Source organism: Lagenorhynchus albirostris, chromosome 7, assembly GCF_949774975.1.
Source record: "Lagenorhynchus albirostris chromosome 7, mLagAlb1.1, whole genome shotgun sequence".
NCBI lineage: Eukaryota > Metazoa > Chordata > Mammalia > Artiodactyla > Delphinidae > Lagenorhynchus > Lagenorhynchus albirostris.
In genome coordinates, this window is record NC_083101.1 from 66,355,413 (window position 1) to 66,369,745 (window position 14,333).

The 14,333-nt window shown below is 35.8% G+C and overlaps 1 protein-coding gene and 1 pseudogene across 3 annotated transcripts in view; one reads left to right on the forward strand and one right to left on the reverse strand.

The window, feature by feature from the left end:
• The window catches only part of CNTLN (centlein), a 331,029-nt gene that overhangs the window by 116,184 nt on the left and 200,512 nt on the right, over window positions 1–14,333 (forward strand). For all 3 annotated transcript variants that reach the window (XM_060155107.1, XM_060155109.1, XM_060155108.1), the window contains exon 6: window positions 5,727–5,864. In XM_060155107.1, the coding sequence (XP_060011090.1) occupies window positions 5,727–5,864 (138 nt within the window). The remainder of the gene's footprint in view (window positions 1–5,726; window positions 5,865–14,333) is intronic.
• On the reverse strand, window positions 9,069–9,874 carry LOC132522907 (intraflagellar transport protein 22 homolog; annotated as a pseudogene).

Genomic DNA, 14,333 nt, shown 5'->3' on the forward strand with positions numbered 1-14,333 from the left:
TCATCACCGTGATCAAGTGGGATTTATCCCAGTGATAGAAGGAGGTTTCAACATCTGCAAATCAATCAACGTGATACATCACATCAACAAAAGGATGAAGACCATATGATGACCTCAATAGATGCAGAAAAGGCATTTGACAAGATTCAACACCGGCTTTTGATAAAAATTCTCAACTAAATGTTTATAATAGTAACATACCTCATCATAATGAGAGCTGTAAATGACAAGCCCACATCTAGCATCATACTAAGTGGTGAAAAACTAAAAGCTCTCTCTCTAATATCAGGAACAAGACAACAAGACAAAGAGGCCACTTTTGCCACTCTTATTTAACATAGTATTGGAAGTCCTAGTATTGGAAGTCCTAGCCAGAGCAATTAGGCAAAGAAAAAGAAATAAAAGGAATTCAAATCGGAAAGAAAGGGGTAAAACTCTCACTGTTTGTGCATGACATGATTTTATATAGAGAAAACCATAAAAACTCCACAAAAAAGGCTATTAGAAAAAATAAATACAGCAGAGTTGCAGGGTATAAAATCAACATACAAAACTCTGTTATGTTTGTATATGCTAACAATGATCTAGCAGAAAGAGAAATTAAGAAAAGTCATATTTATAATCACAACAAAAAGAATGAAATACATCGGAATAAATTTAACCAAGGAGGTGAAAGACCTGAACACTAAGAACTGTAAGACCTTGTTGCTGGAAATTGGAGAAGACACATAAATTGAAAAATATTTTATGCTTATGAGTTGGAAGAATTAGCATTGTTAAAATACCCATACTACCTAAAACAATATATAGCTTCAGTTCAGTCTGTTTCCAAGTCAAAAGGACATTGTTCACAGAAATAGAACAAAAGTTTCTAAAATTTATAATGGAACCACAAAAGACCCTGAATAGCCAAAGCAATCCTGAGAAAAAAGAACAAAGCTGGAGGTATCACAGTCCATGATTTCCAGCTAGACTACAAAGCCATATTAATCAAAACAGCATGATATTTTCAGAAAAACAGATACATAGATCAATGGAATAGAATTGAGCACCCAGAAATAAACCAACACATAAACAGGTAATTAATATACAACAAAGGAACATATATATATAAAGACATTATAGCCTTTTCAATAAATGGTGTTGGGAAAACTGGACAGCCACATGCAAAAAAATGAAACTAGACCACTGTCCCACACCATACACAAAAATCAACTCAAAATGGATTAAAGACTTAAATGTAAGTCATGAAACCATAAAACTCAGAGGATAACATAGGCTTTATGTGCTTTGACACTGGTCTTAACCGTGTCTTTCTGGGTACGTCTTTTCAGGCAAGGGAAACAAAAGCAAAAATAAACAAATGGGACTACATCATCCTAAAAAGCTTCTGCACAGCAAAGAATACCATGTACAAAATGAAAAGGCAATCTACTGAATGGAAAAGACATTTGCAAATGATATATCTGATAAAAGGTAAAATCCAAAATATATAAAGAACTCATACAACTCAAGAAATAAACAATCCAATTAATAAGTGGGCAGAGGACCTGATTAGACATTTTCCCAAAGAAGACATGCAGATGGCCAACAGGCACATGAAAAGGTGTTCAACATCACTAATTATTAGGGAAATGCAAATCAAAACCACAATGAGATATCAGCTCACTCCTGTTAGAATGGCTATTATCAAAAAGACAAGAAATAACAGGTGCTGTTGAGGATGTCGAGAAAAGGGGAGCCTCAGATAGTCTTGATGGGAATGTAAATTGGTGCATCCACTGTGGAAAACTGTATGAAGAGTGCAAAAAATTAAGAATGGAGCTACCATATGATTCAGCTACCCCATGTCTGGGTATTTATTCAAAGAATATGAAAACACTAATTCAAAAAGATATATGCACCATTATGTTCATTGTGATATTATTTACAATAGCTAAGATATAGAAACAACCTGAGTTCCCATCAACCAATAAATGGATAAAGAAGATACGGTATACACACACACACACACGCACGCACATACACACATTCACACACATATGCACAGAGTAGAATACTACTCAGCCATCAAAAAGATGGAATCTTGCCATTTGTGACAATATGTATGGACCTTGAGGGTATTATACTAAGTAAAAGAGTCAGATGGAGAACTGTGTGATTTCACTAATATGTGGAATACAAAAAGGAAACAGACAAAAACCAAAATAAACTAAAGAGAAACAATCATATAGATACAGAGAGCACAGTAGTGGTTACCAGGGGAAGTTGTGGTGGTGGGGGGTGAAATGGATAAAAGGGGTTAACTGTATGGTGATGGATGGAAACTAAATTTTTGGTGGTGAGCATGCTGTAGGGTATACAGAAATAGAAATATAATGTTGTACACATGAAACATATAATATTATAAACCAATGTTATCTTAATAAAAATAAATCTAAAATAAAGTAAAAAGAAAAGTAACTTTTTCAAAGCAAAAAAAAATTAATAAAAATAAAATTATATAGTGTAGCAGTTCGGGTTTTTGTTTTTTGTTTTGTCTGTTTGTTTGTGTTTGTTTTTGGCTGCGCTGCATGGCTTGTGGGATCTTAGTTCCCTGACCAGGGATTGGACTGGCACCCTCAGCAGTGAAAGTGTGGTGTCCTAACCACTGGACCGCCAGGGAATTCCCACTGTAGCAGTTTTGGATACTGGTTCCTCACTGCCATAACATCAGGGCTTGTTGACGTTTGCTCATTGTTTTTTTAATGTTTTCATTGGGCCATTTTAGGAAATCTGTTTCCCATGCTGTTAACAGTCTCTCGTGGTTGCTTTTCATAAAGCACAGACCTGGACATGTGCACATTCACCCTGTGATTTTAGCAGGGCTCTCCTTCACTGTTGCTTCTCTTGATTTGTCTGTTTATGTGTCTGTCTCTTGATCTGTCTGTTAATATGTTTGTTTGTTAATATGTCTGTTGGTATCACACCCAGCTGTTGGCCTCCAAAAACTGATGACTGATTAGATTCTTCTGTTGTTTTTGTCAATATCCTGGGACACAAATTGCTCCACAGTCTAATCTAATTAAATCTTGGCCTCTCCATAAGGTTTTTTTTAAATTGTGGTTAAGTAATATAACATAAAATTTAGAATCTTTTATCATTTTAAGTATACAGTTCAGCAGTGTTAAGTATATACACATTGGTATGCAACCAAGTTGCAGAAACATTTCATCCTTCAAAAGTGAAACTATATTCAAAAACAACTTCCCATTTCTCTTCCCCCCAGCTCCAGGCATCCACTAGTCTGCTTTGTGTCTCTATGTGATTCTTCATATAAGTGGAGTCATACATTATTTTTTGTAAGTGGCTTATTTGGCTTTCCATAATTATCTCAAGGTCCATCCATGTTCTTTCATATGTCAAAATTTCCTTCCTTGTTTATTGTGGTAAAAAACACATAACATAAAATTAACCATCTTAACCATTTTTAAGTGTACAGTTCAGTAGTGTTAACTATATTTACATTGCTGTGAAAGAGATCTCCAGAACTTTGTTGACTTCAAGACCTGCAACTCTGTTTTTTAATAACAACTGCTTAGTGCTCCCTTACCCTAGGCCTTGGTAACTACCGTTCTATTCTGTGTATCTATTAATTTGACTACTTTAGATACTTCATATAAGTGGAGTCATCTGGTATTTGTCCTTTTGTGACTGATTTGTTTCATTAGGCATAATGTCCTCAAGGTTCATCCATGTGGTAGCATGTGACAGGCTTTCCTTTGGGGGCTGCATTGTGCTTCATTTTATGTGTATAGCACGTTTTGTTTATTCATTTGACGTTTAGGTTGCTGCCACTTGGCTATTGTGAATAGTGCTGCTACAAACATGGGTTTACAGATATCTCTTCAAGAACCTGCTTTTAGTTTTTTTAAATGTATATGCAGATGTGGGATTGCTGGATTATATGGTGGTCCTGTTTTTTATGTTTTGAAACCCCCCCATACTGTTTTTGAGAGTATTTTTACAGTCCCAGCAACACACAAAGGTTCCTAATTCTTCACGTCCCAGCGAACACCTGTTATTTTCTGCCTTCCCTTCCCTTCTCTCATTTCCCTTTCCTTCCACGTTTCCTTCTCTCTTTCTCTCTTACATCCACCTACACACCCACCTATATATCTATCATTACTCTTTTTTAATAAATGGGAATTTAAGAAGTAATTCTTCTTAAATTCTTCTTATAAAACAACAGTTTACATATCTTAAAAAAATATTTTATTGCTAAAAACAGCTAACTGTCATCTGAGCCTTTAGCAAGTTGTAGTAGTAACATCAAATATCATTCATCACAGGTCACCATAACAAATATAATAATAATGAAAGAGTTTGAATTACCAAAGTATGGCGCTGAGACATGAAGTGAGCAAATGTTGGAAAAATGGCATTGATAGACTTGTTTGATGCAGGGTTACCACAATCCTTCAATTTGTAAAAAAATGCAATATCAGTGAAGTGCAATAACGGGAAACATGATAAAGTGAGATATGCATGTACTCACAGTGCTATCTTGGCTGAAAGCCAATATTTTTATCTTCAAAAGTTCATTCTAGTTACTGCAGGGAGAATATATGAGGTATGGGTGCATTGCTAGAGTAGATTTTTAGTGCTTGACCTAAAGCTTGTTGCTCGCTTTTGTACATAATGAATGTATAGTGTATTTTGGGGTATCCTCTACTTTTAGATAAAATATTTATTTAATATTTTATGAAAATAAATTAATTTTATAATATATTTTTGAGAAAAAATATTTTTGAAAAAATGTACATCAGTTTTTCTTTTTTAACATCTTTATCAGAGTATAATTACTTTACAATGGTGTGTTAGTTTCTGCTGTGTAACAAAGTGAATCAGCTATACATATACATATATTTCCATTTCTCCTTCCTCTTGCATCTCCCTCACACCCTCCCTATCCCATCCCTTTAGGTGGACTCAAAGCACCCAGCTGATCTCCCTGTGTCATGCAGCTGCTTCCCACTAGCTATCTATTTTACATTTGGTAGTGTATATATGTCCATGCCACTCTCTCACTTCGTCCCAGCTTACCCTTCCCCCTCCCTGTGTCCTCAAGTCCATTCTCTGCATCTGCATCTTTATTCCTTGTACATCAGTTTTAAAATTGTTTCAAAATGAAAAAAAGATTTAGAGAATTATCAAGAGGAAAAGACCAACTTTGAACTTTAGGTGAAATTTTACCACAATCAAGTGAACTCAGCATGATCTGAACCTGAAACATTGTAAAATTATTTTTATTTTTTTGCTGCACCATTTTTTTCTTCTCGAGTGTATCTGCATTTAAAGTTGAGGAAATAATAAAATATCTATTTGTTTTGAGTAATATTTAAGTAAATGAGCTCTTTTTTTCATTGTAATTAACTTTTTTCATTATATAATACTTTACTGTAATTTTAATAAGTAAATTACTACATAGATTTTCAAGTTTATTAGCTTCAGATTCTTAACTTTCACACCAGGAGACGATGATACTTTTACAGTTTCTGAAAAAAGTAACCTGTGACTGGTGTAAAATTTATTGATTGTATTAACATTTTTTAATTTAATGAAAACAAAATTTAAAGCACTACTGATTTTTCACTGTTATTTTGTGGATTAAATATAACAGGCTTTTAATTTTATTTATTTATTTGATATTTATTATATTTGTGATATGAGTGCTCTAATTTTAGGCCTTTGAAGACAATTTAATCGAAGCAAGGAAAGAAATTGAAGTATCACAGAGTAAATATAATGCTCTATCATTACAGTTGAATAATAAACAGACTGAACTTATCCAGAAGGATATGGATATTACCCTGGTCAGGCAAGTATACTCACTCCTTAATTTAACATTTTAGAGATGTCCTTTGTTATGCAGAATGCCAGCATTTTTGTTTATTATTAACACCCTAAAATGACAATATATGTCTTCTGTGAGTACTTATGTTTGTGCATTGAAACTATCTAGAATTAACAGGGACAATCAGGGGTTTCACAGGGCTGAAAAGAATCATGCTCAAAGAGTAGCCTTGGTTCAGTTTTTAACAAGGAGGATGCATTCATTCCTTGTTTCCTTCTAAAATTCCTACCCATGCATTATGTAATATTATTGTTATAATGAATAATAAATGAGTGATCCAGTTTTGACGTTTTATTTTATTATGTTCTAAATAGTTTTAGTTTGTGAAATATTCTTTCTATATCAAAATAGTTAATTTTGTAGCACTACTCATAAAGTGGAAGTACTTGAAAAACTTTTTAAGTGTTTTGAAAGATGTTAAACTACCTATTAATTTATTTTATAATAATCTTTATCAGAAAATATTGTTAGAACAGATCATAAATATATATACACATATACATACATATGTTATACATATATACACATGTATGTATGTGTGTACATTTTAAAATTTGAACTAATTAAAATAAATCATACAAAGTTGATCACATACCTGTATAAGCACAATTTCATTCTCTGAAATATATCATATATTTTTATATGTAATATACTATATATATAATGTTTATATAGATATATAATTAACATTATATATACTTATGATATACATAAATATTTATATATACTTAATATTTATTTTTATATATACTGTATTACAATATATATATTGGGGCAGGATTTTTTATTGGGTAATAGATTAATACATACTATTATATATTTATATATAATATATAGTAATTTATATTATATATGTTTTATTATATGTAAAAATATATAAGCATTATATATTATAAATGAAAGCAAAAATCCATTGTGTCACATTTTAAAAATCTTTTTACCATAGGGTGAGGAAAATTATTTCTTTACAGATGATAGACTTTATGCACTCATGGTATAATTTTTTTAAGCCAGTAATTTGATGGAAGGCAAAAAAGTAATTCTAAACAGTAATAGAATCTTAAGTTTTAGAAGCAATCTTAAAATTTTTAATTATTCCTATCTTCTTCCCTATAAAAAAGCTTTTAGCCTTTGCTTGATACTTTTAGTTTATAAGTTTCTCAGTACTCTTCAAGACTGTTCTTTTTATTTTGTTCAAATTTCTAGATTGTTTCATATATTTAGTTGACATTTGGCTTTTTACAGTAGGCACCCATTTGTATCCTGATTCCTTATCTAGAGAATCTCAGAAACAGTCTAATCAGTTCTGTAGTTCAGACCTTCAAATAATAAAAGATAACTTTATTAATAAATTTTTTATTAACTTATTAACTGCTTCTGTTTCTCATAATTTTTCATGTATATGTTTTACAGACGTTATATTGTTTTGGGTTGCCTTTCTTTCTCTTTTTTTTGTTAGTAAAAATATGTAATATAAAATTCCCAAATAAATGGTTAAGTGGAATATTATGCAGCTGTAAAAAAGAAAAAGGCAGCTCTGTATATATTTACACAAATCCTCCAAATAAAAAAAAGTGAAAAAAGCAAGCTGTAAAAAAGTGTGAATAGTTTGCTACTGTTTCCTTTAATAAAGCACATTTGTATGTGCACAGACTTCTGATAGAATACAGAAGGTAAGGGGGCTTCTGGAGAGGGGCTGGGGTTTGGGGACAGGTAAGACAGGGAGACTTCTTCATTAAATGGTCTCTTGTAACCTCTGCACATGTGGCCTCTTAAATTTTAAAACATTTTTCTCAATTCAAGGACTCCCAAGGGTTGTACTCTGGCTATGAATGTAAATGAAAGCTGCTGGGTTAATTTTTCTACTGAGCTCTTGGATAATCATTAAAATATCAGATAAAAATAATCTCTGTTTTGGAGCTGTAGTCTCAACATCAATTAGTATTATTGCAGGTATTACATAAGGAAGATTTACTACAGTTTGCGTTAACATTATCTTGTGTTCCTTGCAAAAGTTCCAACTGAGTGGAGGTCAGGCAAAAGGAAATTAACCTGGGCTTAAAATGTGCTCACTGGTAATCCAGGCAGTTTACTAAGAGTTGACTATAGTTCAATCTAAATTTACCAGGGAACTGTCATTATCTGCCAACACCACTCTCTCAAGCAGACTGCCCAAACGGCTGCATTTCAGCCCTCTTCATTGTAAGAGTGAAACACAGCTAGGCATATTTTTCATCTCTTGTAAGTGTCTCTACTTTTCTTCCACTCTCAGTTGAAAAGACCTACATCTAACATGTTTGGTTTTTTTTTTTTTGGCTATGTTGTGTCTTCGTTGCTGTGTGCAGGCTTTCTCTACTTGTGGTGAGCAGGGGCTACTCTTTGTTGCAGCACGTGGGCTTCTCATTGCGGTGGCTTCTCTTGTTGCAGAGCATGGGCTCTAGGTGCACAGGCTTCAGTAGTTGCAGCATGCAGGCTCAGTAGTTGTGGCTCATGGGCTCTAGAGCACAGGCTCAGTAGTTGGGGCGCATGGGCTTAGTTGCTCTGCGGCATATGGGGTCTTCTCAGACCAGGGATGGAACCCGTGTCCCCTGCATTGGCAGGCGGATTCTTAACCACTGTGCCACCAGGGAAGTCCCTACATCTAACTTTTGATCTAGTTAATATATTTTCAGGTTGGCTATATTACAAAATTCAAAAAGTAAAATTTATGAAAGAACAACAATTTGAAAGATCACTAAAACAAACTTGTACAATAAGCTATAAACTCACCATGTTTGGTTATCCTGAGCATTAAATCTTTTGACTATTTTTACAAATGGGTGTTATGACAGCATAACATTGTTTTTCCTGTATTTTATGAAATAACATTTAAGAATTAAATTCCCCTGAGATAATAAAAAAACTTTTTAGAAGAAGTATATGTATTCCACCTTCCAGTGTGATATGGTGTCCAGATATCAAGGACGTCTAAATAAAAATAAAATGTTGGAGAAGTTAAATGCTAATATTTTTCAAAAATATTCTAGGCAAATTGTACAGATTAAGGAATGAAAATCACATTTAAACCAATCCACGTGGTTTAAACTACTGTTGCTATCACTGGGCTATGACAGTTACAATTCCACAACTTTTGTAATGTGACATAATGTGAAGGGGAAGCAAAAAACACCTCAGTTTTCCAGCTCTTTGGAGAGATCTGGGGCAAAGCAATCAGAATTCAGTAACAGGATTTTCTCAACTGAACTAAGGACAGAGAATAGATGGTATGAGTCAACTCCCTGGCTGACTGTTACCTTTGGCCAAATAAGGAAAATGTCTTCTACAGCCAAAGGGAGATGAGAACCTCAGTAGGTGGATGGATTTCAGATTTGCACTAAAATTGACTTCATTTGGGATGCGGAAGCATCTAGGTGAAGGCCGGTTAATTGATAATTGACATCTCCTCCCAGTCTCTGCTCTCAGACACTGAGTTGATTATGCTTCTTAAATACTTCATGAACTCCATCCTGATCTCTTCCGGTCATCCTTAAGATTTGAGTGCACCAGCTTCAGCTTGTTCAAGGATGGCGCCAAAGCTGGGTTTGCTTTGTCACTTCCAGAGCCTGGTTTATGGTGTGCACTCAACAGATATTGAGTATCCTGTAAAAACTGCTGCTGGACGAAGCAGGAATACCACATCTCAGTTTCCTTCAGGTGGCTTGGGATGTCAGCATTGAAGATGATCACCACCCCATAAGAGTCCCTCATCAGGGCTGGCCAGCAAGACTCGAACACTGGATCGCCACCACAATCCCAGAGCTCAGATTCACACCCTGTGCATTTGTTGTTGCTGGTAACATATGGGTTCTCAAATTCCAGGATCCTCATTCCTTGGGTTGGGTTGTATTTGGCGATGTCAGAAGATTTTGTCAGGAAGTTGGCCCAAAAGGTTTTTCCACTCTCACAGGGCCCCACAAAGAGGATCTTGGCCTTCAGCATTCCGGTCTGCTGCCCAAAGACCTGCCAGAGCACACCCAGGTGCTGCCGGAGTCCTTGCTGCTGTCAGGGCAGAGCCTGGGTTGCCTTTCTGAACGCATTCCATCTTGTCAGAGTTTGTATCATCAATATTCTTCTTAAAATATGGCACCTGTAACTACATAAAATATTCCAACAAGACCTTTCCATTTTAAAGTATGATGATTTTAAACTATTGGATGGAACATGCGGTCCATTCTAGGGTACAGTGCAGTGTTATGTGAATGGGATTTGAAAAATTATGTTTTCTACTAAATTTTGCACCTGCATTTATCTGTATAGTTGAATTTAGTGTACTGCAAGAACTATAAGCTGCAGTAAATAAGGCAGTGATATCCATAGATGGACATTTTCTTACAAGATGGTAAAAAGATGAACTCTGTGTAATTTTAAGTGTTTGATTATAAGGACTCAAAAAGGAGGAGGTAATAGCACAGAGCTTGAAGACTTCAGAGGACTTTTACTCAGACCATCATTATAGGGTAGTAGTTGAGATGTCTTCAGTGTTTTTCCTGAATTGTTTGAATAATCATTTTCTGAATACACTACATGTCTCCTTCATTTTTATTTCTTGTGGGTGTGCATGTGTGTGTGGTGGTTATGATATACCAGCATTACTGTACTGAATCTGTATATTGTGCAAAAGACATACCAAGCCATAATTATCTGTAGGAAAAGTGGTCTAGGCACTTTCTTATTTGGATATACTTTTACTTGTTGATAAATGATGGAGTTGACCTAGCTTTATTTCTTTATGGGTTTATTTCTTTGAATTCCTAATTATTTGCATATTTATTGAATAATTAATCTGTGTTACACATTGTGCTATGGAATAGTGCTGTGAACTACCACAAATGATTTTTACCTTGCGTTAGAATATAAATAAAAAAATAAGTAAATAATATACATGTCTGTAACATATACAGAACATCTTAGTATAAACCTAGAACTTGCATAAAAGTCAGTAACCAGTTAAGTTGCCTAAGTAAAATTTTTGCCTGACTGGTAATATTCAACAGTTACGTGGAGAATGAGCTAAATGAATAGCTTAACTTCCATTGAGAAGGTGGGCTAATGTCAATTGATTTGGGAATTTTTCTTAGAAATTAGTTGTGAATCTCCGAAAAGCAATGAAAAAATAAAGGTCAAGACAGAGCAGTTACAATTTTGGTGAGGAATATCATCAAAGTCAGAATCCTGAAATTGGACTAATGCATCTGGATTGCTGGTGTTCCTAGGCACTTGGCAGAAGCAAGTGTAAATTAACTCTGGAGGATAATAAAGCAATTCTGTCCTCAAATTATGTCTACAGTTTTACAAACTAATGTCTAGCACATAGTCAGAAATATCAAGTATGTGGTAAAGCAATAATAAAAATTAAAAGACGTAAGAACTGGAGGAGATTGGTTCAAGATGGCAGAGTAGAAGGACATGCGCTCACTCCCTCTTGCGAGAGCACCAGAATCACAACTAACTGCTGAACAATCATTGACAGGAAGACGCTGGAACTCACCAAAAAAGATACCCAACATCCAAAGACAAAGGAGAAGCCACAATGAGATGGTAGGAGGGGCGCAATCACAATAAAATCAAATCCCATAACTGCTGGGTAGGTGACTCACAAACTGGAGAACAATTATACCACAGAAGTCCACCCACTGGAGTGAAGGTTCTGAGCCCCACGTCAGGCTTCCCAACCTGGGGGTCCGGCAACGGGAGGGGAAATTCCCAGAGAATCAGACTTTGAAGGCTAGCAGGATTTGATTGCAGGACTTTGACAGGAGTGGGGGAGAGATTCCACTTTTGGAGGGCACACACAAAGTAGTGTGTGCATCAGGACCCAGGGGGAAGAGGCAGTGACGCATAGAAGACTGAACCAGACCTACCTGCTAGAGTTGGAGGGTCTCCTGCAGAGGCAGGGGGTGTCTGTGGCTCACCGTGGGGACAAGGGCACTGGCGGCAGAAGTTCTGGGAAGTACTCCTGGGCAGGAACCCTCCCGGAGTCTGCCATTAGCCCTACCAAAGAGCCTGTAGTCTCCAGTGTTGGGTTGCCTCAGGCCAAACAACCAACAGGGAGGGAACAGAGCTCCACCCATCAGCAGGCAAGCTGATTAAAGTTTTACTGAGCTCTGCCCACCAGAGCAACACCCAGCTCTACCCACCACCAGTCCCTCCCATCAGGAAGCTTGCACAAGCCTCTTAGATAGCCTCTTCCAGCAGACAGTAGACAGCAGAAGCAAGAAGAACTACAATCCTGCAGCCTGTGGAACGAAAACCACATTCACAGAAAGACAGACAAAATGAAAAGGCAGAGGACTATGTACCAGATGAAGGAACAAGTTAAAACCCCAGAAGAACAACTAAATGAAGTGGAGATAGGCAACCTTCCAGAAAAAGAATTCAGAATAATGATAGTGAAGATGATCCAGGACCTCCGAAAAAGAATGGAGGCAAAGATGGAGAAGATGCAAGAAATGTTTAACAAAGACCTAGAAGAATGAAAGAACAAACACCTAGAAGAATTAAAGAACAAACAAACAGAGGTGAACAATACAATAGCTGAAATGAAAAATGCACTAAAAGGAATCAATAGCAGAATAAGTGAGGCAGAAGAACGGTTAAGTGACCTGGAAAACAGAATGGTGGAAATCACTGCCGTGAACAGAATAAAGAATGAAAGAAATGAAGACAGCATAAGAGACCTCTGGGACAACATTAAATGCAACAACATTCGCATTATAGGGATCCCAGAAGGAGAAGAGAGAGAGAAAAGACCCGAGAAAATATTTGAAAAGATTATAGTTGAAAACTTTCCTAACATGGGAAAGGAAATAGCCACCCAAGTCCAGGAAGTGCAGAGAGTCCCAGACAGGATAAACCCAAGGAAAAACATGCCGAGACACACAGTAATCAAATCGCCAAAAATTAAAGTCAAAGAAAAATTATTATAAGCAATAAGGGAAAAATGACAAATAACATACAAGGGATCTCCCATAAGGATGACAGCTGATTTCTCAGCAGAAACTCTACAAACCAGAAGGGAGTGGCACGATATATCTAAAGTGATGAAAGGGAAGAACCTACAACCAAGATTACTCTACCCGGCTAGCATCTCATTCAGATTTGATGGAGAAATCAAAAGCTTTACAGACAAGCAAAAGCTAAGAGAATGCAACACTACCAAACAACTCTACAACAAATGCTAAAGTAACTTCTCTAAGTGGGAAACACAAGAGAAGAAAAGGACCTACAGAAACAAACCCAACACAATTAAGAAGTTGGTAATAGGAACATACATATCAATAATTACCTTAAATGTGAATGGAATAAATGCTTCAACCAAAAGAGAGAGGCTCACTGAATGGATACAAAAATAAGACCCGTATATATGCTGTCTACAGGAGACCCACTTCAGACCTAGGGACACATACAGACTGAAAATGAGGGGATGCAAAAAGATATTCCATGCAAATGGAAATCAAAAGAAAGCTGGAGTAGCAATACTCATATCAGATAATACAGACTTTAAAATAAAGAATGTTACAAGAGACAAGGAAGGACACTACATAGTGGTCAAGGGATCAATGCAAGAAGATATAACACTTATAAATATATTCACCCAACATAGGAGCACCTCAATACATAAGGCAACTGCTAACAGCTATAAAAGTGGGCATCGACAGTAACACAGTAATAGTGGGGGACTTTAACACCTCACTTACACCAATGGACAGATCACCGAGGCAGAAAATTAATAAGGAAACACAAGCTTTAAATGACACAATAGACCAGATAGATTTAATTGATATTTGTAGGACATTCCATCTGAAAACAGCAGATTACACTTTCTTCTCAAGTGCACATGGAACATCATCTAGGGTAGATCAAATCTTGGGTCACAAATCAAGCCTTGCTAAATGTAAGAAAATCGAAATCATACCAAGGATCTTTTCCAACCACAACACTGAAATTAGAAATAAATTACAGGGAAAAAAACTTAAAAAGCACAAACAGATGGAGGTTAAACAATACATTACTAAATAACCAAAAGATCACTGAAGACATCAAAGAGGAAATCAAGAAGTATCTAGAGACAAATGGCAACGAAAACATGACGACCCAAAACCTATGGGATGCAGCAAAAGCAGTTCTAAGAGGGAAGTTTATAGCCAAACAATGCTACCTCAAGAAACAAGAAAAATCTCAATCTAACCTTACACCTAAAGGAAGTAGAGAAAGAAGAACAAACAAAATCCAAAATTAGTAGAAGGAAAGAAATTATAAAGATCAGAGCAGAAATAAATGAAATAGAAACAAGAAAACAATAGCAAAGATCAATCAAACTAAAAGCTGGTTCTTTGAGAATATAAACAGAATTGACAGACCTTTAGTGAGACTCATCAAGAAAGAGGGAGAGGACTGA